This window comes from Protopterus annectens, chromosome 11.part0 (assembly GCF_019279795.1).
Source record: "Protopterus annectens isolate FY-2018-M chromosome 11.part0, PAN1.0, whole genome shotgun sequence".
NCBI lineage: Eukaryota > Metazoa > Chordata > Ceratodontiformes > Protopteridae > Protopterus > Protopterus annectens.
In genome coordinates this window covers 701,434,802-701,460,612 of record NC_056745.1, presented here as the reverse complement: position 1 = coordinate 701,460,612, position 25,811 = coordinate 701,434,802, and the positions used below count along the sequence as shown (strand labels likewise).

At 38.5% G+C, this 25,811-nt stretch overlaps 1 protein-coding gene across 4 annotated transcripts in view; it reads right to left on the bottom strand.

Annotated features, from left to right (window-relative positions):
- LOC122815561 (DENN domain-containing protein 5B-like) overlaps positions 1–25,811 on the bottom strand; it is a 1,792,502-nt gene that overhangs the window by 968,991 nt on the left and 797,700 nt on the right. For all 4 annotated transcript variants that reach the window (XM_044088154.1, XM_044088155.1, XM_044088156.1 and 1 more), the window contains exon 3: positions 20,003–20,112. In XM_044088154.1, coding sequence (XP_043944089.1) covers positions 20,003–20,112 — 110 coding nt within the window. The remainder of the gene's footprint in view (positions 1–20,002; positions 20,113–25,811) is intronic.

Here is a 25,811-nt window from a genome sequence, read left to right as displayed (position 1 = left end):
CAACCAGAACCTTTGTGGAAATTCTTAGGCTGGAAGAAAGACCAATCTTGTAAAGAAAATGTGGCCTACCTACAGAGGACTGTGTAGCTTCCATTCTAGATCTGCAATCCAGAGGTTCTTTGGTAATGCAGACATTACAGCCTTCACAGTGCCCATTTATGACTTTATATTACTGATGCCTGAAGTCTATAACAGATCAAGACCCTCCCACCAACTTCTTGGGGAAGAGGACATGGGGGGGTGGGGAAACAGTCTATCTTTAATTAAATAGCATTTACATACTTTTGGGTATTCATTGTTTTTAAAATCTTAGAAGACATAGCCAAAGTGCTAGTTCACCATTTTCATTCAATAAAGCTGTGGTTCACACAGTTGTCTAAGAAGTTTATTATGTTAGAACAGCCCATCTTTCCTGAACTGAGACAGTCCTCATAGCTTCTTTGTGCAAAAGTTTCAAGATTCATCGGTAGTCACTAGGCAATCATTCCAAGAGCTATTTTAAGCCTAGCCAACTTATCCCCCCCCCAAATTTAACAAAATATTATTGTGTGTCAACACCCGAAGGAATTTTATGGTGTTGATACAGGCTTATACACATCAAGAATCACAAACTGCCCCTTCCATCAGGGACGCAGGTGTCAAACTGGGGTAAATTTGTATTTTCCCCATCTACTGGCACAAGATACATTTGAATAGAGTTAGGGATGAGATTTGCTTCACATGGATGTGAAGCCTATTCCAGAGAAGGGGTAATCCTTGCTACACATGTGTCCCTCCAACTTGTCCTTTTTGTGTTACACACAATGTTTAGGTTTTTAAAATGGATATTTCTGATGCCACTTGTTTTGCTTTCAATCAATGTGGGATCAGATGATGCACAAATATCACCTTTGAGACCCAAAAGCCTTTCATGGAGTCCGCCCTCCCAGATTTTTTTTAAACTTCAGTAAACTCAGAATACTAAAACAACCACATACAGCAACGTGAGAACGGGAGTTATGACTATTTTCTGTATTTCTGGCTTAATCAATTTCCTCTTGGGAGACATGGAAATTTGCCTGTCATTGCATCTGGGACAATCATGGCAAGTGAGAGAGGGGCCACCATGCCATCTACTGTGTAACAGCTGTATCCACTTTACTGAAGATGTTTAGTTATCTCATGGGTGTTATCCCCAAATCTGACCTGTGACAAAAGGAAATACTGCCAGCCCAGTTATCTGGAATTTTGTAAATAATTATATGTCATTTGTGAATATTAATATTATTTATATAGAAGTGTGACAGAAGGAGATACTGCTAGCCCAGCTATCTGGAATTTTGTAAATAATTGATGAAGCTGTTGCTCACATTAATAAATTCCTAGCTATCCTTGATTCTCATGCTCCTGCTTGCTCCATTCACACTAAAACAAAAGATGCACCATGGCTTTCTAAAGATACCAAATCAAAAATCACACTCTGAAACAAAGCATGGGCCATATGGCATACCACAAAGGCCCTTCAGATCAATGCAGATATCGGCAGCTAAGGAATGAGACTAAAAAATCCATTTTACTAGATAAAAAAATATTATTGTCAACTACAGCAGAAAAATCAAACTACCCCTCAAAAGTTTTGGGCAGGTATAAATAAGCTTTCGCACCAAGGACAAACCACCACTCCAACCCTTGCAGCCTCTATTGATAAACTACTGGAGGATGTTGCAAACACTTTTAATAGTTTCTTCACTGAGACTATTCAGTCCCATGTTAGTCAGCTACCTCCAAGCTGTCCCAGCTCAAAGATCACCACTTCCCAGTACCTAACGTTTTGGGCAGGTATAAATAAACTGTCACACCAAGGACAAACCACCACTCCAACCCTTGTAGCATCTATTGATAAACTATAGCCTCTATTGATAAACTACCGGAGGATGTTGCAAACACATTTAATAGTTTCTTCACTGAGACTATTCAGTCCCACGTTAGTCAGCTACCTCCAAGCCATCCCAGCTCAAAGATCCCCACTCCTAGTACCCAGCTCTCCTTTAGCTTTCAACCAGTTGCTACATCATTCGTTCAAGGTCTAATAAAAAAACTAAAACCAACTACCCTATTAGCCGATCTTCTCCCTGCTGAGTATCTGCAAAAAGCTGCAGATGCCATAGCATACCCCATCTCCATTCTAATCAATCGAAACATAGCAGAAGCTTCCATCCTATCCATCTGGAAATTATCCCATGTCATACCACTCCATAAAGGAGGCAGCTTCACTGAACTGTCTAATTTCCGACCCATAGCTATACTGTCACCACCGGCTAAAATTATGGAAAAATTCATCCATAGTCGACTGCTGCACTACCTGATTCAGAACAATCTAATGGCCAACTCGCAGCATGGATTCAGGCCACATCATAGTACCACCACAGCCCTCCATGCCTTCACTAATACCATAAACAATAACCATAATAATAACAAATTATCCTCTCCCCTCTTTTTGGATCTCTCCAAAGCTTTCGATATGGTTGATCACCAACTACTAATTCACACTCTAAAGACAATGTGCTTAGATACTCAAGCTTCTCCAGTGGTTCCAATCCTATGTGAGTAGTATACAACAGGCCATCCTATGGCAAATCAAACTATCTAACCTCCTACCAAACACCTTGGGAGTTTCCCAGGGTTCTATACTAGGACCTCTCTTGTTTTCCATAGTAATCAAGACCTCTACACTGTCATCTCAGATGCAAACTGCATTCAATATGCGGATGACTCCACTTTGATTTGCTCTGGTACTTTCCAGTCTGATCTACAGACATTATCCCAGAACACTTTTAATACAGTTGAAAATTGGCTATCTGATCATTGCCTGATCTTAAATCCCAACAAAACAAAGCTCCTACTCGCAGGTCCTCTGTATCATCCTTCTCCATAAAATCTAATAACGGTACCATAATCTCTCCAGACACCTACAGGAAGCCTCTAGGTGTTATTGTAGACAATAACCTCAAATTCGATATGAATGTCAATCTAACTATCAAAACCATCAATAAAAAACTTGGCTCACTCTATAAGATCAAACCTTTCTTAACTCCACCTGCCAAAATTTCCACTGCACGTTCTCATCTACTCTCAACTCTTCTTTATGCTTCTCCTTTATTCACCAACTTATGGAAAACTGAACTTAATAAACTCTCTAGCTGTTCTAATCACATTGCCAGATTTTCCACTGGCATGCCATACAGGACACAACACTGTAAAAACCTAAACTATCTAGAGTGGTTACAACTGCCACACTTATTTCAGTATAACCAGCTTTTAGTGGCACACAAAATATTTAAACAGCCAGAAAGCACACCTGCACTTAAGAATATTATCAACCCCTATAGCAACCTCAGACCACTTCGCTCCTCTAACAGATTGCTAGTTCAAACTGTCAAAATCAACAATTCAGCTGGTGACTCTCTGTTTGTCAACTATGTTGGCGTAACCTGGAACTCACTTCCTACTGACATTACTCTAGAACCCACCCTAAGTCAATTCAAGAAAAGTTTCAAACAATATTTTAAATCACACTGGTTATATCCTTGTTCCAAGCCTGATTAGCCCTCTTCCTATGTTTGTGTTCTAATATTATTCATTCGTAACTTAACTGGCATTTTTAGGTCTTTTAACCTTGTGTAATCATAATCATTGAGTGATTGTATTACTTGCATATCTGAACAGAACCTGTAAACTTTAACAAGAATTATGTAATATTATTGTTTGTACCTTGGAAATTTCCTCCCCAGGCCTCCACTGAAAATGGACATATAGTCAGTCGAACTATCCCAGTCAACAAATGTAAAATAAAATAAAATAAATAAAAGTTATATGTCATTTGTGACTATTAGTATAATTTATATAGAAGTGTGACAGAAGGAGATACTGCCAGCACAGCTATCTGGAATTTTGTAAATAATCATATGTGATTTGTGAATATCAACATGATTCATATGCTTGTCTTACAAATGTATTAGAACTGTATTATATATGTATATTAAACTGCTGGTAGAGAAGGGTGTGTTGAACGGGGTTTGTATAGTACTGAGCCTAGATATGTGACCACAGTGTACCCTGCTGGATAAGAACAGAAATGTATATGAACTATTGTACTTGTGTAAATGTATATGTTTTAACAGTGGGAACTAGAACACAGAGGGTTACTTGGAAAACTAAGAAAATAGTTGAAATTAAATTGCTTTATGATTGTGCTATAAAAGTTAGTTTCAATGTAGCAAGGAGGCAGGATGTCTAGAACTAGGGTGCCTTCTGCATTGTTTTGTAAGTGTTTTATTGTTTATGTTTTCCAGCAGTTGCAAAGATCTGAAAGATATATATTTTTCACAAGGAGATGCTAAAATGCTGGCAGTTTCTAGCAATGGGGGGTTTCACCTGGGATAGTCAGAAGACAGAAGTGAAGTCATCCTGCAAGTATCCAGCAGCAATATTTGAGATATTACTTTCAGAACTCTCGGGGGGGGGGGGGGGCATTTTGTATTTTGTCATTGACCTGGAAACATCTACTCACCACTTCTGCCTGCTTGTTGTTCTGTACGTAAGCTTTTAGGGCACAGTAACTCTTTTAGATTCAGATAGGAATATAGTAAAGTATAGCTTAGATGTTTTCTTTATTTATTTGAGACTGTCTTGCAATGTTTCAAATAACTCCTGTGATTTTGAACTCTGATGTAACTGATTACTTACTGAGTATTGTCTTGCTCTTTTATTATTTATTATTTAATATATTTAAACCTATCTTTGTGGCTGATATGTGTGAGACATATTTAAGCTCTCAGAGTACTTGCATATCTATTTTGTGATATGGTGGGCCACTCCTAATAGCCTTGTCTCTTTGTCAAACTGCCATTTGGATTAATAGTAACATTACACAGTAAGATTGGACACATTTTGCTAAGGACCTTAAAGTAGCTGAAAAGGAGCTGTCTGTTGGCAGTGAAAACTACCTTATAGTCTGGGCAGAAGGGGGCATAGATAGTAAACCTGTGCCAGCCTTTGCCAGGTGTGTGCGTATAAATCAAATCTTAAAGTGTATGTGTATGTGTGTGTGTGTGTGTGTGTGTGTGTGTGTGTGTGTGTGTGTGTGTGTGTGCTACTTGAGCAGGGACAAAAAGCACTGGTTGGACAGAGAGGGTGCCGGAGGTCTTAGCTTGGCTACTCAGCTGAGATCTCAACTCCATAAGCTGTGCCAGTGGGGAGTCTTATTGAGGATCTGGAGAAAGAGGGAGAAACCAGCCCCAGACTGACTGTGATCTATGTGTGTGCTTTTAAGGGAAATTGCACTTTGCTGTGTGTGTACTTGTCATCTTCCCAGTGTATACGTTCCCCACAGTTGCCATTGGTGAAGATTGAAGCTCCTTGATTACTGGGCCAGTGTTTGGGTGTCACAGCAGCAATGAAAGCTTTCAGGGAAAGTTAAAATGAAAAAGGGGCAAACTAAGGCAGACAGCCAAGCATAATTAAACTACAAAGATGGATGCTGTGACACTTGACCACTGTATTAGTCTTACAAAAGATGCAACAAGCAATGTGGATGTCCACTTTTGTGGATCTGCACATGAACTTCCCCATAGCCTACTTCAGTGAAAGAAAGAAGATCGAGTAAAACTTTAAGCTATACAGGGCAGATACTTGAAAGATCTAAATCTCAAGCTGAAAGAAAAATAGATCTTCCAACCAAACCTCTCTAGAGCCTTGTAGACTTTATCAAGGGGAAGACTGGACTGATGGTGTGGCTTCTAACACCTACTCTGTGTCAAGGAAATAAAACATTCATGTTCAAATACTATTCAAGCTGGGAACCCCATTGTGACTGATGCCAGCAAAAGTCCATCTTTCTTTAGTGTGGAAATCCCTCAATCAGAATAACTCCAAACTGAAAAAAATAGTACCCTTTAGGACTGGTTAGTAAAGCAGAAAGAATCAAAGTTCCTTTTTCTTCAAAAAAGCACTGAAATCGATATATGGGAAGGTTCAATTTCTTAGGTTCTATGATAAGATTCAGACGGGGATGAAGAAACATCCCTCCAAGATGCCTGCTCCCATTCTTGTAAACCACATGGGTTCCATGGACAGCAGAAGCAAAAGTGGCCATATACTTGTCCAGCAAAACAGCAGACATTGGCACCCGTTATGATGAAGAAGTGAGTACCAAAGGCATTGCATCAATAAAGAATAACCAATAAAAGCCTCATATGCCAGCACAGAGAGGATATTAGCTAGCTGACTGGCATTGCTCACCTATAACCTTTTGTTAATCTGTCACCATATAATAATGAGCAAGCACTCAATGTTCAGTAGTGACACCGGAAAAATAATGGTTACGACTTGGCTAGAGGTTAATCAAGGCAGAGAGTACAGGTCACCACATAAGGTAGAATCTGAAGGAAATCCATGCCTACAAAACTTAAGCCTGGTCTAGGGGTATGTCACCTTGTGCCTGGCATGCTCCTGCTTGGGACAGTATAGGTCACCACATAAGGTAGAATCTGAAGGAAAGCCATGCCTACAAAACTTAAGCCTGGTCTAGGGGTCTGTCACCTTGTGCCTGGCATGCTCCTGCTTGGGACTCTCTATTAAGCCTCCTGGGCAGTCATCCCACTTGGTCAATTTCAGCTCTGATACAAGGGTCAGGGGGAGGCTTTGAGCTTCTTGTAACAGCATATTTAAGCCACGTGACAGTAAAGGATGTCAAACTCTGTTCAGCAGATCACAAACAAAAATCTTGAAAGATATTACTCATTTCATTTTGGTCAGGATCAAAGAACATTTACAGTTTCTATTTTCATGATTCTTAGACATCAATAAACCCCAATAAAAAATGCTAGGAGATACAAATGTGATCAGCAGGAGAAAACAAAGTATATCTGCAGTGTGGGCATCCCCAAAATCACATGCAGTGACAATGCAGTGAGTCAAAGAGAGAGTTTGGCTCCAGAAAGGAGAAGATCTGAGATTTTAATACAGTTATATATCAGGGCACAGAATAAATGAACCTAGATGCACGTTAGTGCAGAAGACCTCACAGACCAAGATTTTTGGTGCACTTTATATGAAGCTGGAAATCATTTGCATACAGACTCAACATTAACTTGAACTGCTTTTGCATTTTAAGTATAGGACTAGAACCTTAAACCATTACTTGCCATTGCATTTCATTTGACATCTCATTACTTTTCTTACTAAGCTCTGACATCCGGAGCTAAAAGAGTGGGGGTTGCTTTGTCAGCAGTTCTGGAAACAACATCTGGTGTCTCAGTGAAGGCATGAATGAAAGTTTTCCACCAGATCCAGGGTGTGCCCAAAAGTTATTACTTCATGCCAGTGGAAATTTCTCTCTCTCTTAATGACCTTCTCTGGTATATTCTCAGATTACTTGCAGTTGGTGCAGGGTACTGCGGTAGTGTTGTCGCCTCATAGCAAGACGTTGTCCCATTCGATTCTCAGCTAGAGAGTCTTCTGTGTGGAGGCATACATGAATGGGGTGTGCCTTCGTTGAAGGTTGTGCATCAGGGCTGGTAACCCGGTACGTAAAAATCCACTACCAATCATTAGCGGACCGGAGTTCCGCTGTGGCGACCCCTAACCAGGAAAAGCCAAAAGAAACAAACAAACTTGCAGGTGGTGCAGGGAGTTAAGACTCCGAGCTGTAGTTCCAGTGGTATAGGGGTTTGATGCTCTCTGCCTTCATTTGCCTGCTTTGTGACCTTGAGCAAACCACTTAATCAGACATTGCTCCTGGTTCTCCCCTGAAAAGGAATTGTGTCCAGTAGGCCTACCTGGTTAGCAAAAAGGGTATTACTTTCTATGGATGTCTTTGATGCCTGGGTTACCCTCTCTGGATATCCTTAACCAGTTAACTTACCTATGAATCACATTCCTCCTCATATGTACTTTGATTTTTGTTTACTGGTTTAACTGTCCTTTTCAGCCATTACCCAGGCAAATAAAGAATCCACGGTGGTGGTGCTGTGGTAGCGTTGTCGCCTCACAGTAAGACGCTGACTGGTTCGACTCTCAGCTAGAGCGTCTTCTGCGTGGAGACATGCGTGAATGGGCGTACCTTCATTGAAGGTTGTGCGTTAGGGCTGGCAACTCAGCACATAAAAATCAACTGCCAATCATTAGCGGACCAGAGTTCCGCTGTGGCGACCCCTAACTGGGGAAAGCCGAAAGACACAACAACCACCCAGGCAAAGAAAGAGAAAGTATCACATAATGCTCACATATTACATACAGCACAAATACAATGACAGTAAAGATAAAGGACAACAAAACAGAATCAGGTTTCAAGTTAATGTTGATTTACGATAAAAAACATAAGTACAGGAAACGAAAAAATGCAAAGAAGAGCTACGCATGAATAGTCATAACATCACTAAGGCTAATCTAGGAGGAAACTCAAGTGAAGTCAGGAATGTATTCTAAACACCATATATAGTAAAAATGTGAATAAAATAGCCAAATTGCCTTATCCAGCTTCTCTGAAGCATTTGACTTGTACAAGAGAGTTGAAATGTTTGTGGAGTTTAGACCTAAAGGCAGAGCTACCTGTAATCTTACTTAAAGAAACCTACTTCATCAGTGACTCCTCTTAACATAAGAAACAATTGTTCCCTGTAGTACCCTTGTTTCAGTTTGGACTATGAAACTTTTGTACTTAGCAGAATCAGCACCAATATTAACCTTACATATTCAAAACAAGTATAAGTTCTAATTTTCATTATTTCTTCTTACAAGCTATAATTAACCACAGAACACTGAGCTGAAAGCAAATTATATTATCATATTGTTTCATTTATTGAGTTTTTTTTTTTTTTAACTAGTTATTGGTCAGAAATTGCCCAGATTATGTATTACACAGTACTTTTGCTTGGTCAGATGTGCAAAATTTTCTTTCCTCTTATTTGTCTGGTGAGATCCTATGCCTTCCTCCCTGCATACAAATAAATCTCCTTGTGGAAGACCACATTCTTTGAATGATCTGCACACACAGTGTACAGTTCATCCGACATACTAAAGTGGATAGCGAATTCTGCAAAAGTTCAAAGAAAACAAATCTAAGACCGAGACAGATTGTCAGATGCATGAATTGAAAACAAAAATAAAAAATGCCATTTATTTATGTGAAAACCTCATGGGAAAGAAAAAGACAAGAAAGATCCCACAAACGAAGAGAACACTGAAAAAAATTAATAACAAAAATACTCAAAAATCAGTCAAACAAACTAAGCTAACGAGATTATCTTTGTGTCAAACCTACCTTACTAATTCCAGGGCATATGACAAATGTGCTACAAAGTGTATTAGGAAATCAGTAAAACCAGTACAAGTATCATGATAAAGCAGTCAGATCTTTGTCTAACAGATTCCAAGAAGCAATAGTGAAGATCAAAGAGAAGCCACTGTAATTGGTCATATTGAAGTACTGAGATTTTATTTAGTTCACGATCATATTAACAAGTGCAGAGAAACAGAAGGCATTTAGTTAAGACTTCAGATCCAGAAGTTCCAGATCATAGCAAAACACCAAGATCTGTATGGTAAAAAGTTCACACTGCCCTTTCCTTCAGAGGAGAATCCTGGATGAATCAAGATGTCACTGCTGAGCATGCCGACTCGAATATTCTACAGAAGTTACACAAAAGGTCTGAAAGGTCTGAAAATTAAATGTCTGATGTTATGCAGTCAAGACAAAGAAGAGGCTTCTTCTTCTTTCGGCTTTTCCTGGTTAGGGGTCGCCACAGCAGATCACCTGTCCGCTCATGATTGGCAGTAGAGTTTTTATGGTGTCGAGTTGCCAGCCCGGCGCCCAACCTTCCACGGAAGGCACACACATGCACGCACTCATGCCTAGGGCCAATTTAGAGTGTCCAATCCACCTACAGCATGAGTAATACATCCATTTACTACAGTGACTGTACATAACCTACAGATACCAAAGCCAGCCTTTGAGCTGAAATGGTTTATTTACAAAAATGCAGTTCTCTGGTGCATACATGGGGGATTTTTCTTTTTTTTTCTTTGTATTTGTAGGCAATGTATAGTTGAATTTAATACTTTTTGTAGGACAACAAACTGGATATACTGTTATTGCTGAAGTCAAGAATTTCAGTATGTGTAGGAAGTGAAATCTGCTCATGAGCTGGTGAAAAATGACCACTAATAGTAATATGTTTGTTAATCAGCACTCAGGTAAGAGTAATGCACCTGGTAAAATATACATCTCTGAATGAAAACTATTTTTCAAACTTGTGTTTCTGTGTGTGGGTGTATGTTTCAGCAAATATTACTGATGTGATGCATTTAGTTTCCTTCTGTCAAACTCAGTATTATCAAAAACAACAGTGTTAATAACCAGGGTTCCCATTTAGCTCAAAGGGCTCTTACTGACTGCCAACTACCCGGTGGCCTGCCTGGCTTCAAGGATTGTATTTGATGATACATTTCTATGCATGGGCTAGCACATATTCTACATCTACTGCACAAACATAGTTGACACACTTGTTACTGGTGTGCCTTCTATCTGGCCAAAAGCCTGTATGCAATAACTACTGATGCTGAAACAACTTTTGGGACTGCGATTCCTATGCTAACATGAGATGTAAGAGGATTTTTAAAACTTCTGTGACAGAAACCCAATGAAAGTGCACAGCTTCATGTGAAACATTTGTATTAGATGATGCAGAAAAATATTAACAATCTGCATCCTCCTCAGAATCACTTTATGCAAATATTCCCAAGACCCATTTTTAAAGTTTCTGTCATACAAACCTGTAGTGTATTTTTATTAAATAAAAATAACACAATTAAAAAAAATAATTTGTACTAACTATTGATAAGAATAACAATTTTTACAATTTTCTCTGTATCTTCAGGCAATTTCTTCAATCACTCTCTATATACTTTATAAACCTTGAAATCTGTGGCACAGTTTCAAGAAAAATATCCAATTACATGTAGTATTTATGATTTGTATGTTACAAAGTCAGTCCTGTAGTACATATCCATCAAGAAAAAAAACTTACAACTCCCCAATGTGAAGAGCAGAATTTTTTAAACACCTTTATTGAATTATCACTTGTGACACAGGCAAATTTACATTTATACCAAAGTAATCAAACCATATTAACAAATTAACATTAATAAACATACTTCACATATACTGTTATATATTGTATAACCTAAGCAGCATTACATGTAGTGTCTTTTGGCTTTTCCCGGTTAGTGGTTGCCACAGCGGAACTCCGGGATTGGCAGTTGATTTTTACGTGCTGAGTTGCCAGCCCTAACGCACAACCTTCAACGAAGGTGCGCCCATTCACGCATGTCTCCACGCAGAAGACACTCTAGCTGAGAGTCGAACTGGTCAGCGTCTTACTGTGAGGCGACAATGCTACAGCAGCACCACCACCGCGGATCTAAGCAGCATTACATAAATCATTCAATTCCTGCCCTTTTTTTTAAACAAGAAACATCTTTATTAAACCATCACTTATGACATAAGCAATCGTACATTTAAATAAATGAAAACAAACCACACCAACACAATCCTAGTTGCAAGCATTTTACATCACAAGCCATACTGACACTCTCAGTTGCAAACATTACATATTACTTATAATCTTCCCAATCATTTTCAGTCAACCATTACATAGCTCATTTAAGTCCTGCCTTCTTTTAAACCTCATTCCTCCCCTGTATGTATTACTCCCACAATTCCCATTTTTTTCCTATGTAGTTTGCTCCTACCCTTTTCTAAATATCTCAATTCCAATTGTTTTATTTCTTTTACTATATTCACCACTTCCAATATAGTTAGTTTAGCTTGTGACTTCCATTTTCTAGTAATTGCTTTTGTAGCAGCCACTACAATTAGACACAGCAAGGCCTTACCATGTCTAGGCAATTCTGATTCTGTATCATAGCTCAGAAAAATCATTTCCGTCGTCACACACACCAATCCGCCCTTCCTGCATCTCTGACAGTGCATCCCCTAAAGTCCACCAACCCACCACACTCCCAAAAAATATGTTCCCAAGTACCTCTTTCTTCCCCATCACACCTCTAACATTTGAAGTCTACCTGAGGAAAAATTCTCTGGAGTCTACATGGGGTATAAAAATATCTATATAACATTTCCAAGCAAAAATCTCTATATCTTCTAGAGTTTGTTGCATATTTGGGAGACATACATATAGCCTCCCATTGTTTCTTTGTGGATTGCTTAACCAGTCTCTCTTTCCAATACATTCTAACCTCCTCCTCTGATTCTTATAGTTATCATGTAGTATTTTATATGGTGAAGAGTAGTATTTTGAGATCTTAAAGATAAATTCCCTTCCAGTGGCTTCAAACAGTTCTCAGTATTGTGATCTTTTTTGATCTACAGTTATGAAATTTGTGCATCAATCAGGAAAAAACTTCCACAGTGAGCGGGGAAAAAGAGTCTTTTAAACATTATTGGCTAACTGTTTTTACAGGAAATTCAAGCAACTGCCAGTGTGCCATGTATAATCCTCCAAAAACAAATGGTTCTGTCGCCAATTCCACTTAAAAACACTTAAAACTTGAAAACTTTAATAAAATATACGATAAGATAAAATACAATAAACACACTGGCTCAAACCGGATAAGCGCTTTCGGTATAATACCTTTTTCAAATCCTAAATGTTTGCCAGTGAAACTTCTTCTTAAATACACTCATTTCCTAGTGTTCACTCACTCAGATGCATTTAGTAACCATAGCAGCATACACACCCTTCTAATTATGTCATTTTGAGTGCTGAAGAGCTTTCCCTTTTAGTGCAGGTTTTAAAGGGACAAATGCATTCAGACCTGGTGACTGATCTGATTGCAAATTCATTATCCACTTCATCGCTTCAAATTCTGTTCGGTTTACTAAATCCCCACCTCTTGGTATTTCATGAAGCCTAGCTAGTGCCATGAACTTGAAAGAATGACTGTCATTTATACTAATATGCATATAAAGTGCATTGCTGGTAACTTTTTTCTTATGTCAGATAAGTGCTTTAGGATACGTTCCTTGAGCATTTGATTAGTTTTCCCTATGTAGTATGCTTTGCAGTGACTGCAGGTTGCCACATAGATAATGTTCTTACTCCGACAGTTTGCAAATCCTTCAAACTTATAGTTCCTTTTAGTCAGGGGATGTGTATAAGTATTTGAGATGTTTATATGAGAGCATGCCTTGCAACTTCCGCATCTGAATGTTCCAACTCTCCTGTTCATCTGAAAACTCCTGTCTTCAGAAATAGCTTCAGTTTCTGTTTTATAACATAATAGTCTTTTTAAGTTTTTCCTGTTCTTAAAAGAAAAGCTGGGTTGATCTCCAACAATTTCCCTAATTTTGTTGTCAGATGTTAGCATTGGCCAAAATTTTCTGATGGTATCATGAATAGCAAAATTGTCAGTACTATATGTCAACTGGCATCTCAGATTGGACTTGACCTCCTTTCGCTTGAGCTTAACTATTTCACCTTGGTCCGAGAAATAGGGTCTTCCCCTCTGACAGCATAGTTCCAAGGTAGTTGCTTCATTGGTCTGTGTCTCTTTGACTTTGTATCCTCTCATAGGTCTGTGTCTCTTTGACTTTGTATCCTCTCATATTAAAGTCATTGAGGAGTTTAATTTGCTCCTCCCATAATTCTCATCCCTTGTGCAGAGCTTGGACACTCGAGTTAGTTGGTTAGTCACTATGTTGTCAAGAACATGCCTGGGATGCATGCTAGTATTGTGTAGTAAATGATTGTGCCATACAGGTTTCCTACACATTCTAGTATTGATGCTTCCTGTGTCATCTAACATTAACTTAACATCCAAGAATTCTATCTCTGTATTAGAAGATGTCACTTCAAACTTCAAAATGAAGTTGTGTTGGTCAAAAATTGTACAAAATGTTCCAAGGAGGTTAAATCGCCATCCCTTAAGAGAAATACATCATCCACAAATCGATTATAGAAAACTATGTTTCTATTCCATTTGTTGTTAATATCCGCTTTCCATAGCTCTTCCCATCTTGCCAGGACCAGATTGGCATAACTATGTGCGCATGGAGTTCCCATCGCTACCCCCGACTTCTGCCAGTAGTAAGTACTACCATACAGAAACACATTGTTATATAAGACCAATTCCAAGAGACTACATAGTAAATGAATATCATTGGTTGCTTTGTGCTTCACACCAAAGTCTCTGATCGCATCGATCTCCAAATCATTGGGTATAGACGTGAACAAACTGTTCACATCCATAGTTACCAATAATAAATTCTTACAAGTATTCATCTGTTGCAGTTTCTTGTAAAGTCTACTTAAGAACTCAGTTGAGTCCTTGATCACTGCAGGTGCGTGAAGTAGCAATTTCTTTAACTCCCCTTTTATAAAAATAGAAAAGGGTTCAGTTATCCATCCTTTTCCTGAAACAACTGGTCGCATCGGAGGGTCATGTAGATTCTTATGCACCTTAGGCATTCCATTGATGCTAGGTATAGTAGGATGACATACTTCAAAAAAATCAAACAGCTCTTTGCTTATCGATCTGTTCATGAGCTTGTCATAAAGTGTGCCTTGTACACCATGTATGATGATGCTCAATTCTCTTTTATCAATCCTCCTGTAGGTGGCTATATCCGCTAGCATCTCCTTCATCTTGGTATCATAGAACGATATATCCATAACTATAATTGCCCCTCCTTTGTCAGCTTGTTTGATCATGATGTCCTTCATATTCTGTAGTTCAAATAGTTCTCTCTTCTCATTTAGAGTTAAGTTGTGGAAATGTATACTTCCCTTTTGCTGTCTATATTCAGCCACTTCATTTTCACATAATCGCACGAAGGCATCGACAACTGGATGACATACAGGGACAAACATACTTGGTTTCCTATATCCAATTCTAGTCTGAGATTCATCATTGTTTGTATTTCCGAAGAGATGCCTTAAAGTCACATTACTCCCAAAATACTTTAGATCTAGAATAAATTCACTCATTGGTGAACGCAAGGAGGGTATGAAACTCATTCCTTTCTCTAATAGTAGAGTCTGATCTCTTGTTAATAAAATACTCGATATATTAAATACAAGGGAATCATTTATTCCTGAAACCTCTGTTTCTTCCTCTCCCTGCTCTGGGGTCATACTTCCCTCGAGGTGTTGTTCTGCAACAAAAAGGAAGCTGCTGGTAAAGCGGTAAATGTACCACCCCATCTTTGGGTTTAGTGGCATTCTGTACATCCAAATTCTTATTATTCAAAATGAATATATTTTCTTCACCCTGCTCAGATAGTTCTTCTATGCTCTCAGTATTGATTACCGAGCTAACATTAGTCACCAGAGCATGTATCACAGCTTCATGTGTTGTTGAAACCTCTCTGTGGTTTTGCCTGGGTGTAGTATGCACTTCTGCTTCAACTACTATTCTCGTTGGTTTCCTAGTGACAGTCTCCTCCTTTTCATGACTTGCTACTATTCCATTGTTTACATTAGTCCTGGTCTGTATGTTCGTTTTCTTATCTTTCGGCCATTCAAACAGGTGACCCTTCCTAAAATCATTAAAATCCCTGGATAGTTTGCTACTTTTCACTCCTTTTAACTTGGTATCATAAGCATCAAGCCTGTCCTGCAACGCCCCTAGCTTCATCAAATTGTTATCAGATAATGTCATTTGTTCCAGTTAATTCTGTTTTTGTTCAATTAGGGTTGCTGCTTCAACCTCCTGAGGTTTAAAACATTATATCAAAAGTTTCATGTAACTGAAACTAGTTTCTATATTAATCCTTTGCCATTTGTATAATCCAGAGAATCCGATCTACTACTCATCAATCTATCCCATCCAGTGCTGTTGGCATCTGATTCCTATAGTGACCACATTCATGGCAGATGCCATCTACAGAGTTTACTAACCAAGGTTGGGAACAGAAGGAGATTGCCTGATCTTTTTCCATATCACACGTGCACTGCACACCCACCTATGGACAACTAACAGTCAACCATATGCCTAAAAGCAAGTCTTTGGGATGTGGATAGAAACCAGAGCACCCAGAAAATAACATATGCAAACACAGGGAGGACATCCAGATTCTGCATAAATGGTACTCCAGCCAAGAATTGAACAATATTCTTGTTGCATGGTGACAACGATAGTCGTACTATACCACCCATGATCTACTATAGCAATAATATATATATATATATATATATATATATATATATATATATATATATAAAGATATATATATATATATATATATATATATATATATATATATAGAGAGAGAGAGAGAGTGGAATATTGCTATGAGGAGAATCAGAGATGTAGCATCACCTTAGTTTTTCTTTTTTAGTAAATCCCTATGGAGGGAAAGTTTTTAGAGGACCTGGTACCATGTTCTACTCCAGACCTAATCCACTGCCTTTGGTAAGGAATTATATCAGACTTATTCAAAACAACTGATGTCACCTGATGTCAGTGCTTATTCTATACAGTATATAGACACAGATTATCTAGCCATGATACTTTATCAATAATCCACAAATGGGTGTGGGTATTAAAGGAATTACCCATGGTTGGTGTGGTTTGATCACGAGGATGAAGCCCTATGACACCCACACAAAGTCATGGATTATTGCTATCATACAATGCCATTATTTATGAAAGAAATACTTGCCTTTCTTAAATAATGTAACTGTATGACAGCACCTTAGCGTTCTTCTGCTCCCTGTACTGCTGTCTGATGTACTGTGCATGCATATAGCACTTATGTCGGCATGCTTGAGTAATACATCAATATAGTGTAAGGAAAGGGACAAAGAAGCAAACATCTCCATAGTGAGCTGTGTGAATTTTTGTTTTTCATGTGGGAAGCACGAAAACTCTAATGTCTACCAATACTGACTGAAAGAAAGGCTAAGACATTTAGCAGAAACTAATTTTACAAAGGACCCTGGAAAAATGAGGAAAACCAGGGACATTCTGTAAAAATCTGGACAGTTGAGAGCTATGCCTTCTGGCAGCATGGTCGAGCATACTATTGGTAAAAATACTTCTGAACTGTCCACGCTTTTTGCAGAATGTTGGTGATACTAATTTTTTTTGTACTGTGATACATAAAAGAACTTAGCCTAGACAGATGGAATATATTTCAATAGAAAGCTGACCCTTCTAGCAGACTTGAGCGGCTGGACTTGTTTACGTTGGGAAATGCTTGAGTTACAATGGGAAAATTGAATGGACTCTCCAGTCAGCATACTCATTTTTAAGTACTAATTAGCCAGTATTGTTTAATTTGTTATACAGTACAGTTGTCAGAACACTTCATTTTTGTTACACAGTAATGTGTCATAGACTGGTCCCTATTATTTTAGGGAACGCAATGAATCGCGAACACTGTTTAGTCGAATGTCATTACGCAAAATGGCAAAATACCGAAAGCACGGAACAGAGATGGGCCATTTTCGGGACTTTGTCATTTCCTCCACTGTGGTGAGATCTCGGAGTTGGTATATTTAAGTATAGGGGGTGTGGTGGGCACAGCCCCTCACTTTATTTTGTGTTTTTATTTTTTATTTTTTTTTTTAACGGATCAGTGATTTTTTTCCCAGGGAAAAAAAAAATCGCTAATCCGTGTGTTCGACATTTTGGGTTTTCATGGATTGTGGGTCAATTATATAGCGTTCCCAATTCAGTGCGTTCGCTTATATAATATAGACCCTCAGACTACCTAGCCATGACATTTTTTATGTGACAGGGCTGAAAGGAAGACTGCATTAAGCTACAGTAAAACTCTATAACCATGACTCTATGTGGTATAACTGAAAAGGAAACAGCTAGCTAGCAGCATGGAGTTTTATTGTTAGACGTGGGTCAGGGTATGCTAATATAATATAATATTTTACCCTGAATTAATTTATATGCAGATAAAACTATAATACACTTTTAAAATTATAACACTTGGAAACCTGAGTTATCTGGGCATTGGGTACATTTACACCACTATTAGGTGTGAAGATAACTATTGGATGCAAGGTAAAGGTAAGTTTAAAAAATGAAACTGAAAATAATAGGAATGAAGTACTTTGGTACATTTTATAAAAAGCAGTACCTTTAGGGCATGCAACCATTTTGCCAAAGCAGTTTTGTTCGAGTAAATTGCAATCTTGGCCATATTTTGTGTTTAAAAATACAAAGTGTTTTTCTGTCTCTTTTACCTGATTCTGTCGGAACACATTTTCAGTGGTTGAGATGCTTTGCAAATCTGCAGCTGTCACACTGACATAAGAGGAACTATTTGTTCTTCTTCCTTACTCCTTACAAGAAGTTTATTAGAGGATAGCAAGCATTAGATTATTAGGAACAAATCAAAATTTAACATTTTTGTTACTTTTGTAACAATTCTTCTAATCCTTTTATTTATGTGACTTTTTGACACAATTTGTGTAAGACTCCTATTCTAATGGAACTACTACAGATAAAATGAAAGCTGAAGGAGACTGACAAAAATGGAAATAGTAGGAACACTTCAGGATTCATCCATCCATCAACCCTTTTTTCCCATTTTTGCACATGGGGTCAGTGTGTCACCTCAACAGGGACAATCATCTACCACCACCAAGTAGAAACTTGTTTCAGCTGTTCTTCCACACCACACACTTACATGCACACTCACACCTATGGCCAGTTTAGCGTATCCAATCCACCTGCTGCATGTCTTTGGAATGTGGGAGGAAACCAGAGTACCCTGAAACCCATGCGAACACAGACAGGACACGCAGACTCCACACAGAAGGCATCCCAGCCAAGAATCAAAATGGCGAACCTCTTGCTAAAAGGTGACAATGCTATCCATTGCACGACTGGGCCACCCAATAACAGGTAATATCTGTAAAAGAAGACCCAGAGGTGAATCAAGGGCAGCAGACTATAGCAGTTATCCTATATAATGACATTATACTCACTGGAGAAAACAGAAGCACTAGCAGTAGTGTGTGCAGTTTTCCTATGCCTGGATGAGTATAATGTGGGTGAATTCAAACTTTTCTATTTCTGTTCCCATATGTACAACTTCCTGATTAAAAAAAAAAGTTCCACAAGACATCACTGCCAAGCTGTGTACTGTGGCAATGATTCATTCTCTGGAATTTTTCTTTTTTTTTTCACTGTGGTTGTGTAACTGGGGAACTTGTATACATAAGTAGGGGGAATAGAATGGCTTTTCCACTTGAAGAATGTTTTTTTTTCTTTATTTTCACTGGCTGAAGGACTTACAGATTTGTTTCATCCAGCTGAAGGTTATTTTTCATCATCAGTCCATAGCAGAAGCAGTAAATAGTGTGTACTGTTGCCAACGTGCTTTATGTAGGACTCCTTTGAGACAGGTCACTTTACTATTGTAAATTTGTCATCAGAACAGCAGCAACAAAAAGACAACAAAATCATAATGCTGCTCTCTGTGCAGTGAAATTGGAACATTTTCTACTCCATTAAATGCTCTCAAAGTTGCTCTTGATTTTTTTTCTGAAGTGCTGGTCCAGAACAGAAATACAGTTAATTAGGAGTAAACCAGTTCAGTGAAAGTAGTCTCTCTAAAACTGGATCTACTAAATACTATTTGTCAAAATTCATCTGGCAGAGAAAACAGAAACAAGCATAATACAACAATAATAGCTACTACAAGGCTCATACATTATTTTTCATCTTCAAGCAGTAACTATAGTGACTAGAATTACTGTGGTCACTCCAATTTGTCACCAAAAAGGCAAGTAGTGAAAGGGTCATTCTCTAACCATAAGGCCACTGTATCTCTAAAGTGCAAGCACTTCCTTTAGCACACTTGCACATACAAAAGACATTATACAAGTCACATATATATATATATATATATATATATATATATATATATATATATATATATATATATATATATATATGTGTGTGTGTGTGCTTTTACCATGTTGACTGCATCTTGGTCAAATGGATTCCATTCCACATTCTGCGGATAATGTGCCAGAACTTTGGATTTGAAGTTTCTTCTCAAAGGACTCTGATCAAAGTTTTCTCCTATGACAAATGAAGACAAAAGGAATAATTATACACGGAGATAGTAGAGGACAAGAAAAATACTTACTTTGCTTTAGAATAAGCATTTCCCATTCTCATGTGACAACTAGTTAGGAGTGGATAGCTACTGCTCAGCTTTATCCCAGAAATACCAACCAGCAGATCAACAAATCTTTCAACAACTCTTCTATACAGCTGACTAGTCTGAATCTGTCACAGTGCAAAAGCCCACTTCAAATGAGATTTGGATACCCTCTGAAAATGGTCAACAACATTCATTATGCCAGAAGTGTGGTAATATCAAGTAGTCAAAATAGCAACACAGTGCAAAAGAAGCTGATACACATGTTTAATGGCAGCCAGCAGACAAAAAACCTACTTTTAAACAAAATTTCTACTTTATTAAGATTACAGTTGCTTACACAGAAAATAAAATATTTGGAAAATATTTCTTTCCTGTATAGTAAAGAGAAGTCAACTTTTAGAAGTACATCCTTAGACAATCCAATACCTAAGAACTGGAAAAAGACACCTTACGGAATTACTAGGACATATAAACTGCTTCTATGCTTTAGCCTGCTCTTAACAGTTTGCTGTGCCCCTGAGCTGCTGCTAAACTTGGACTGTAATTCTGCATCTCCAAGCCTGCAGCTACAGTTTTAACTGTGATGATATGTCCACAGACTGCTGCTGCAACTGGCACTGTGATGCTGTATCCCCAGCCTGCTGCTACATTTGGACTGTGATGCTGTGTCTCCAGCCTGCTGCTGCTACTATAGATGGACTGAGATGCTGTGTCCTCAGCCTGTTGCTGCTACAGGCTGACTGCAATGTTGTGTCCCTGCTACATTCTGACTGTGATGCTTTGTGTCCAGCCTGCTGGTGCTGCTACAGTCGGACTGCAATGCTGTGTCCCAAGCCTGCTGCTGCTGTTACAACTGGACTGTGATGCTATGTACCCTAGCCTGCTGCTGCTGTTACAATCGGACACTGATGCTGTGTTCTCAGCCTGCTGCTGCTACAGTCGGACTGCGATGCTGTGTGCCCAGCCTGCTGCTGCTACAGTCAGACTACAATGCTGTGCCCCCAGCCTGCTGCTGCTGTTACAGTCGGACTGTGATGCTATGTTTCCAACCTCCTGCTGCTGTTACAGTCAGACTGTGATGCTGTGTCCCCAGCTTGCTATTGCTGTTACAATCAGACTGTGATGCTGTATCTTCAGCCTGCTGTCACTTTTGGAGTATGATGCTGTGTTTCCAGCCTGCTACTGCTGTTACAGTCGGACTGTAACCTTGGAGGAGTCAGAGGTATGGTGAAATTTAATCTTGAGGGTCAGGCTTGATCCTTAGGGTGGATCCCAGAAAAACAAAATTCTTAGGCCAGGAAGTGAGAGATGTAAACATAATCACCCACTCCACTAAGTTATTACTCTTTGTTACACAAGACAACAATTTTAATTTTGTTTTTGGTGCTGTACAATCACAGAGCATGTGCATTTGTGTTCAATCATAAATGAAATCTTTATCTATTCCTATATTCAGAAAAGGAGATACTGCTTACTATGCAAGAATCTAGTGTGGTTCACATATAAAGAAAAGGCTACATCTGTTCACATATGTAAAGCCAAATATTATCTCTTTACAACTAGGTGACATTTACAATTGTTTTAATAAACTTCTAATTAAGGATAGCCAGTGTCTAGTTCTCACCTGAAAACCAAGAATATGCTGGGTTTTTTTGTTAGAAAATGTGTGACTGCTTCTTCCACGTTTAAAATGAAGTATATTGATTTTTTTTACATTTTCAAAAAGTTTCATGCTTCCATTTTTGACATGGATATTACAGTCATCTTTCCTGAGGATTTGACTCTCTGTACTGTGCATTTGTTTGAATTATTAAGTATTTCAGCATATATTTATATGACGTTAATTAACTAGCTGTTACTGAATAAAACTGAAGAGTTCCAATTGGGTAACAGCATAGTGCACTGGAAGTAAATCTTATAACTCCCACTGGAATGTTTATTTCAATATCTCCCTGTATAAATACTGAGAAATAAAATATCATACGAAAAAAACATGAAATACACAAAGGCAATTTAATTTTCATGATGTCTTCAGATGGTGATAAACACTATGGAGACAATGGTCTATTATCTGCTACCCATACCCTTTGTTTTTGTCAGCTTAGTAAAGTCCTCCCAATTTGTTATCGTCAGAAAACAAAAAGCATTATATGAAATCTGGAAATACTTTCCAAGGATTCAAAGTTATACATATTGCGGCTTTGAGTTAACATTTTTTCACCTGAATATATGAAGCACAACAGCTCATATCAATGCTTGTTCACTGAACTACTAAAAAAGAATGTTAAAATTCTCAGCCCTCAAACAAATCAAAATAAAAAAATAACAAAAAAATTACTTAAAATGGCATAACTGCAGTGATACACAGTAAGGTGTGGGCATTATGACTCTGACTTACTCTGTCTTGGCCTTTTTGTTTGATCCATTGAGTTTTATCTTCCTGCATCAAATCTGACCAGCAGAGAACAAAACCAACCATAATTCCTGCGGTGGTGGTGCTGCGGTAGCGGTCGCCTCACAGTAAGACGTTGTCCTGTTTGATTCTCAGCTACAGCGTCTTCTGTGTGGAGACATGTGTGAATGGGTGTACCTTCGTTGAAGGTTGCGCGTCAGGGCCGGCAACTCGGCATGTAAAAATCTACTGCCAATCATTAGGGAACCAGAGTTCCGCTGTGGCGACCCCTAACCGGGAAAAGCCGAAAGACACAACAACAACAGTAATGCACAACATCCCTAATGGATGGCTGAACTAGTGATTTTGACTGGCTGCCTGCCTGACTTCTTCCGTTTCTCTACATGATAATAATTATTCGCTATATTACAACTGTGCTTGTGGGGGGGGGGGTGCGCCCACTCGCATACATACACAAATGTGCACGTTTAACATCTGCCTTCTGCATGCTTGCACTTGAAAATATGTTTATTATTATTCCTAACTGTTCTGATATGCAGTGCAGTATAAGTGGGGTGCTGCATTCCTGAGTAGGATGTCTTTCGAATGAGATGAGATGGCTTGAGCGTAGGTCATGGAGTCAAGGTTCATAGTTCACACAATGCTGCTGAAAGAATAATTAAGTCCCCTCAGTGGGCATTGCTGCCTGTCATTTATAACAGATCAGAAATTAAGTTCAGCTGCAAGCTAGCTTCACACACTTGCATTTTTAGTTGCACCAAATTATCTTAAAATGAGCAGTGTCCATTCAAGGCTCTGCTAAAAAATAATAATTGAAATGCTGCAAAATATGGGCACTTATCCCAGGCCTTCCAAGAAGTAATTTTCCTACAGATGAATACCTGAAAATCTTTTCAGTTTCAAGCATCTTTTAGTGTTCTTCAGCCACAATACCACGACTGCTGATTACTGGGAAAAGTCTGACTAGGTAGAACCTATTTTCAGCAAAGGCCCGGGGGGGAAAGCTCCAGATTATTACACAACATTTTAACAATAATTCTGCAGTCTTCAAAAGTAAAAGAAAACCATCTGCAGTTTAAACAGTTCTAACAAATTAGTGACAATATAAAAAACATTGGTTAAGAATCGATACAAGTTATATGACAATCGTTTATTATTTATAGAAATTTTAGACAGTTTGTAGAGAAATTAAATGTCAGTTAGTCTGATACAAACAGGAATTGAAATATGAAGTGAGGGAAAATCAGGCTTATGGTATATTTAGACAGAAAGTCAGGGAAGGGAATTTGATAGAATTAAGGCATTAAGTGAAGAAGGGAGAGTAAGGAGGTATAAGTAATAAAAAGGTACTAGTTCACATTTAGGGATAAAGTTTATCCTGGTATTGAGCAAGAACACAGTCACATTTTAGCTAGGAAGTCTTTCAGAGTAGTTTTGAAAGATGGGAGGGAGGGTATTGACCTGATGGATACAGGTAAGGAATTCCAGGCCTTAGTAAACCTTGTACAAGTACAGACACTGCTCAGGAGATTTGATAGGGCTGTAGACATACAGGAGTCACTGTATTGCAATGACCAACTGGGTACACAATTCTGTAGAATGTTTTTTAGTGCTGGACAGGAAGCGGGATACTGGATAATTTTTTTTAGGTGGCAAGACTCTGTGTATATATTAATTGATGAGGCAGTTCTAACCAATTTAGGCTTTTTAGTGCTATACAGTGGAAGGTTCTGAAAGGGGGATTTGCTACAAATTTAACAACTTTATTAAAGCATTGCTCAGGTTTTAATTTTTGTGAAGCTTGGAGGTTAGTAAGAATAAGAGCACCATAAAGAAGTGTGGAAAGAAGATAAATAGTGGCAAGTGCAGTTTTAGTTGCATCTGTGAGAAAGTTTTTGGCTCTGTAAAGTATTCCTAGTTTTTGATGACTTTTATCTTGTGCAATTTTGTATATGCAGGTTGAATGTAAGGTTAGCATCCACTATTACCCCCAATAATTTGCTAATAGAAGTGATTTCAGTGGTGCAAGGAAGGAATGTGGGGAAAAAAGTAGTAATAATCTTTTTGGGGTTGAGCATGAGTTGTAAGTTACAAAGCCACATTTTAGTTGCTGTTAAAGCTTCCAGAGTACTTTTTTGGAGGTGTACCATGTTGTCAGATGTGCAAATCAGAGTGCAATCATCTGCATATTGTATTAGGGTGGTCTGTTTTGTGGATGCATAGAGGGTATTGGTGAAAATGTTAAAGAGGAAGGGACCAAGGATACAGCCTTGTGGTACACTGGTGGTGACTAGGAGGTAAGGAGAGGATGGAGTGCCATTTTACTGATTGATACATATTGGACAGGTGGCTTTTGAACTACAGAAGAGTGAGCTGAGAGAGACCTAGTGAGGACATTTGAAGTAGATGTTTGTCACTGTGTCGAAGGCTTTAGACAAGTCTAGAAATAATTAAGAGACTAGTTTGCCATTATCACTAGCTGTACTGAGAATATCTCTATAAGTTAGAAGGGCAGATCTAGTATTATGGGAAAGAAAGGAATCCATGTTTTATAAAAGATACGAGTTTTTCCTGCAGGAGATAGTCTAGAACTGTTTTTTGAATACATGTTTCAAGTATTTGGGTGAGGGGAGATAAGATTGCTATAGGTCTAAAGCTATTAATGTCTGCTGAATTTCCTTCTTTGTGCAAAAGAATAATGTGCCATGATGATGAAAGCAGAAATGGCAACCTGCACTTTAGAATGACTGACTGTGTTGAGGGTGGACAGGATTAGGAATAAGTATATTAGTGGGTCATCCCAGGTTGGAAGGTTTGGAGACAAGAGCCAGAAAGGCAAGATTACATTGGTTTGGACATGTGCTGAGGAGGGATGCAGAGCATATTGGGAAAAAGATGCTAAGGATGAAGCTGCCAGGTAATAGGAAAAGAGCAGGGCCTAATATAAGGTTTAAGGATGTGGTGAGAGAGGACATGCAGGTGGCTGGTGTGACACAGCAAGATGCAGAGAACAGGAAGAAATGGAAACAGATGATCCACTGTGGCGACTCCTAACAGGAGCAGCCGAAAGAAGACGACTTTAGAATGACTGGCCCCTATGTGTTTTGAGGAAGAATGTTTCTTTTAAAATACATTTTCTGTTTTTCCTGAGCTACAGAATAAGTATTCAAGATTGTATGTAAAGCACTGTCAAGGTTTATA